The sequence below is a fragment of the Myotis davidii genome, unplaced genomic scaffold, assembly GCF_000327345.1.
Source record: "Myotis davidii unplaced genomic scaffold, ASM32734v1 scaffold1577, whole genome shotgun sequence".
In the NCBI taxonomy this organism is placed as follows: domain Eukaryota; kingdom Metazoa; phylum Chordata; class Mammalia; order Chiroptera; family Vespertilionidae; genus Myotis; species Myotis davidii.
This window is the reverse complement of record NW_006288857.1, coordinates 584,905-590,066: the sequence shown is the minus strand read 5'-3', so window position 1 is coordinate 590,066 and position 5,162 is coordinate 584,905. Positions and strand designations below refer to the sequence as shown.

At 46.2% G+C, this 5,162-nt stretch overlaps 1 protein-coding gene across 2 annotated transcripts; it reads right to left on the bottom strand.

Moving 5' to 3' along the window:
• Positions 1 to 513: 513 nt before the first annotated feature.
• Positions 514 to 2,098, bottom strand: LYPD4 (LY6/PLAUR domain containing 4). Of its 2 annotated transcripts, XM_006761077.2 has the most exons (4): positions 2,032 to 2,098; positions 1,723 to 1,866; positions 934 to 1,257; positions 514 to 717 (listed from the first exon to the last, which is right to left on the bottom strand). In XM_006761077.2, exons 1-4 carry the CDS (start codon positions 2,096 to 2,098, stop codon positions 515 to 517), a joined length of 738 nt encoding a protein of 245 aa, XP_006761140.1. In that variant the 3' UTR covers position 514. The 2 variants fall into 2 exon arrangements, with proteins under 2 accessions (XP_006761140.1, XP_015417693.1); XM_015562207.1 differs by lacking the exon at positions 1,723 to 1,866 and having other exon boundaries at positions 934 to 1,250; positions 1,986 to 2,098.
• Between the last annotated feature and the right edge of the window lie 3,064 nt (positions 2,099 to 5,162).

The window sequence follows — 5,162 nt, the reverse complement described above, 5'->3', positions numbered from 1 at the left end:
AGGGTGTTGTGAGGATTTAAATGAGATCCTAATACTAGCACTGCAAGGGACCCATACCAAGTAGACAATAAGGGATTATGTTCTTAAATCACCCTGATGAGACTCAGCTCTAATTCATAAGGTGCTTTACTTTAAAGGGGAGGAAACTGAGGCCCAGGAAAGCAGAGAGATTTGGCCAGGGTTTCTCAGTCAGTAGCTGAACCCAGGCTAGCACTCAAGTCCCCGCAGGAAGTGGGAGGAAAAAAAGAGTATTTGGGTTCCTCCCAGTTGCTGAGCATGACACTGTCACTTTGCCAGTGATCCTCCTCCCTCCACCCCCTGCTCCTGCTCACTTCACCATGAGCACTGCCCACTGCCTGCCCCCCACCTCCACCTCCCTGGACATGTTTGACCCTCCTCACACCTTCCACACCTCCATAACCCTCATGGACCACAGGACAAAGTAAAAAGGCAACTCAATGACTTTATTGGTTTTGTGAAAGGGTCTGGGTGTTTGTCTGGTCCAGCTAAATAGTCAGTCCCTAAAGGCGAGCAGGAGGCCTGAGAGGATGCCCCAAGCAGGACCCCGACTGGAGGGCTCTGCACCAGCAACCTGGGCCTTCTGTAAGACGTTGAGGGCCTCAGTCACTCTGATGGTCCCAATATAGCGAACATCTGCTAAAAGTTTGCGATATTCACGAGCACAGCCCATGAGGAGGAAGGTGGTATTGAGAAGCCCTGCAAGGAAGAGAGGGAGGAGTCAGGGACACTTCCAAGACTCAGGTGCCCTGCCCCTCCTGCTCTCCCACCAAACTTGGGCACCAGGCACCTTCCTCCTTGGATTTCATGTGCCTGGTGCCTGCAACCCCAAGCCCATTTCCAGATCTTAGATGGGAAGGTGCCAGACAGCACTAGGTATAGAGCAGGCATTTGATAAAGTTTCCCTCTTCTCACCTGCCTGAAATTTTATGGTGGAACTGTAACACGCAGGTGCATTGTAGGGGCAAGAATCGGTGGTAACAAAATTTGGGAGGCAATCCTTAGAGTGCTCCCCGACACAGGTTGGGCAACTAAGGGAAGAAAATGTTGTAGGCTTAGAAGTGTCCTTGAGTTTCACAAAAGGATCCAAGTTAGTGAGATTATTGCAGAGATATGTCCGGCAAACACGGCTATAGGAGGCAATGGACAATCCAGGCGGTGAAACGAGGTAGGAGACTTGCTGGGGGTAAGATGAGGATGGGCTGCAGCCTTTAAAACCCACAACTCCCCTTCTGTTCCCTGAGGAGCAGAGATTAGAGAGCTCTGATCAGTGTTGTTGGCCACACCCAGAGTCCAACCCTCCCACCCTCCCCTCCAAGCTGTTTTTCCCACTCGCTCTGCCCCATGAACAACTTTGCCCCTCCTTCAGTGTCCACTCACAGCAGCTTCGCAGGACTCAGATGGTGGGGTCCCCATCTGTTTCTTTTCACTTCCCTCCCCACAGAAGTCCCTCTGATCCTCTCTCCTTGTGTCTCATCCTGTTCTTTGTTCCCAGATTGCCCCGCTCCTCCTGGGATCTGCCCACCTCTTATTCAGCCCACACCATAACCAGCTGGGTCCTGCCCTCTCCTGCCAGGGTCTTGAGGTTATTCCTAAAGATATAATGTGGTAGATATCTGGAACTTCAGTCTAGAGTCCCTGGGTGCTGGGAATAAAGCTAAAAGCCAGAAGAACCACCAAAAAAATAAAAGCTGCTTCTTTCACCTGTCTTGATGAGCACCAGCGTCTCCTCGCAGCCCTCACTCAGCTTACACACCATGCTCCTCATCAGTAACCATTTCCAGTTCTGGAAACTAACAGCTCTGAAGAGTGAGGACTTTGCTTCATAGCACAAAAGAGCCCCAACCCCTAAACAGAGAATGATCTTCCAGTTATCTGTCCCTCACAACACCTACACCGCCCCTGAACTGCCAACCGAGAGCTCAGCCTACACAGATCCTGTCCCCTGGGGAACACAGATATCCAGCCCCCTCCCTCTGGGGGTCCCAAAGCATCCAGTACCACAGGACATACAAGGCAGAGTGGAGATGGCCCCTACGAGGCAGAGCAGCTGCACGGGTCTCAAATGCTGAAGTCCCATGGTCCTATGTCAAGGTCCTGGATGCTAGTGGTCAGTCTGGAACCAATTTCAATCTAGGTCTCAAGCTTCCTTCTTATCAGACCCTGGATTCTCTGTCCACCTGCCTCTGAGTCACTGTTTCTAGGGCAGAAAATTGATTATTATTTTGTATGACAGAGGCTCCCTGAAACCTTCAGGGACACAGGTCTTCTCATTTCCATAGTCTCCCCTCCAACTTAACCTGGACCCACCACATTAGCTTCTCATTCCCCTGCTTAGGTCCTCCCCATTACATAGGGTGTTGAGAAGAAGATACTGGCTTATTCAAATATCACTATTCTTCAGGAACAATGAGGTCACAACAACAAATGCATGTGTGGAAATTAATTGACATGTTGCTAAATAATCCTTGGTTCCCAAAAGAAATTTAAAATTATTTAGAAATGCCCTGACTGGTTTGACTCAGTGGATAGGGCTTCGGCCTGCAGGTTTGATTCCAGTCAAGGGCATGTACCTTGGTTGTGGGCACATCCCCAGTGGGGGGTGTGCAGGAGGCAGCTGATCGATGTTTCTCTGTCATTGATGTTTCTAACTCTCTATCCCTCTCCCTTCCTCTCTGTAAAAAATCAATAAAATATATTTTTTAAAATAAAAATAAATAAAAGTATTTAGAAATGAATAATATTGAACATACTACACACATACACAAGTGCATGTAAAATCTGATGAAAACTGAATTAAGGCCTATAGTCTAGTTAAGAGTATTGTACCATTGTCAATTTCCTTCCTATAAACTACAGTTATATAAGATATCCCTATGGGGAAGAGTGAGAAAGGGTTTAAGGAACTCTATATACAATTTTTGCAAGTTCCTGTAAACTAACAATAATTTCAAAATCAAACGTTTTTTTTTAACTACTCATCAAAATTTGGGACAAATCTAAAGCAACATTTAGAAGTAAATTTATACTTCTATTTACATTTATCGAGAAACAAGAAGCATTAAAAATATGTTTATGGCCCTGGCCAGGTTCCGTTGGTTGGAGCATCATCCCGTACACCAAAAGGTTGCGATTCAATTCCCAGTTGGGGAGCAACTGATCAGTGTTTTTCTTTCCTCTCTCTCTCTCTCTCTCGTCTTTCTCTCTCTTCCTGCCTCTCAAAAATCAATAAAAACATATCCTCGGATGAGGTTTTCTAAGTTCATGATTTAACTCAAGAAGTTATATAAAAAGCAACAAAGCATCCCCCACAAAGGATAGAAATGAAGATAGTAGAAATCAACAAAATAGAAAACAACAACAATACAAAAAACCTAACATTCATTCCTTGACAAAGTAAGATAATTCACTAGCAAATCCAATTAAGAGAAAACGAGAAGATGCAAATAAAACGAAAAATAGGAAGTGGCAGGCATCAGATGTTTTTAAAATAATAAAAGTATTAATAACTCTACATTTATAAATGGAAAAAACCCAGATGAAGTAGATAAATTTCTAAAATAATATGGAATGCCAGAATTGGCATAGAGGAGTTAATGCAATGTCTTAAACCAATGAGAATGACTAGGAAACTCCAGCAAATTGACAAGAAAAAGAGAGCAACTCCAGTCAAAAAATGGCCCAAGCACATAAAGAGGCAATTCTCAAGGGAGCAAAGCAAAAGACTAGCAAATATGTGAAGAGACACCTGAGTTCAACTTGAACTCTTCTGGACCCTGAGGAACAGAGAAGAGTTCTGATCAGTGTCTCAGGCCCAAAGCATCATTGCGGGGAGGACTCTGGCAATAATTAGTTAAATCAGGTTTACAAATACCCATTTCTGGTGGTATCCTAGGAACACATAAGAGAGATGTCCGCCTTCATCTACAAGGGAACAAGTCTGAGGCTGCAGCATTATTGTGGTGGCAGTAAGTTGAAGGCAAGGTGGGCATCCTTGCCAGAGACCTCATGAACACTCAGCACAGAGGATGCACACCATGGACTGTCACCCAGTTAGAAGAAACAAATTAGATGTGCACATAACGTGTACATGGACGGCTCATAAAAACACAGTACAAATTATTTTAAATAGTAAAGAATACAGTCACCCCTTGCATATATCAAAACCTCGTGCAAGTGAAATGCTACACCTCTTGCAAGCACACACACAAACCACAAGACATGCGTCAGCCAGCGGAAATGAGTGCTGAAGGAAGGGCTAGGGAACGGGGATTACAGAAAATAACTAAAACAGTGTAGGTTGTACATAGTCCAGAGACCAAAGTTGGAATCTTCACCCCCCGTTTAGCTGTGCAGCCTTGTGCAACTTGTTGAACACATTTACAAAGTGCATTATAATGTATCTCAAGTGTGCAATTTTTTGAACACGTTTATAAAGTGGATTATAATGCATCTTATTAACATAAAGTGTCAGGCAAGTGCTAAGCTCTCCATAAGTGGTTCCTCCTCCCCGCCCCCACCGCCCCCCCACGCCCTCTTTTACCTAAAGAACCAAGGTCATTCCCTAGCCGGTTTGGCTCAGTGGGTAGAGGGTTGGCCTGCGGACTGAAGGGTCCCAGGTTCGATTGCGGCCAAGGGTACATGCCCAGGTTGCGGGCTGGATCCCCAGTGGGGGGCGTGCAGGAGGCAGCCGATCAATGATTCTCTCACATCATTGATATTTCTATCTCTCTCTCCCTCTTCCTTTCTCTCTGAAACAAATATATTTTTTTAAAAAGAGAATCAAGGTCAACCTCTTCCGCTGGCTTTCAAGTCTCCCATTCACCCACCCCAACCCCACGGCCCCTGGGTTGGCCCCAGACCACCTTTCCCGCTTTGTCCAGTCCCGCTCCCCTGCACAGCAGTCCAGCTAGAGGTCACCGACTGCCGCACTCTTCTGTCCAGAATGTCTGACGCACAGGCTCTGATCCCAGAAATCTTGGCGAATAAGAGGACTATGACCAGCAGAACAGGGACACGGGGATGAGAACTCAAGGCTGACCAGGGATCACACAGAAAGGCTGATGCGATCAGAGGAGACCGCGCACACCGGCCTCGGGTGCAAAAGGGCCGGAGCCAACCACCTGAGCAAAAGCGCAGGTACA

Coding starts and splice junctions, on each gene's coding strand:
- LYPD4 (XM_006761077.2), bottom strand. CDS start 2,098: ATGGGACTTCAGCATTTGAGACCCGTGCAGCTGCTCTGCCTCGTAGGG. Junction 1,867..2,031: donor GGCCATCTCCACTCTGCCTT/GTATGTCCTGTG, acceptor TTCTCTGTTTAG/GGGTTGGGGCTCTTTTGTGC. Junction 718..933: donor CACCATAAAATTTCAGGCAG/GTGAGAAGAGGG, acceptor TCTTCCTTGCAG/GGCTTCTCAATACCACCTTC.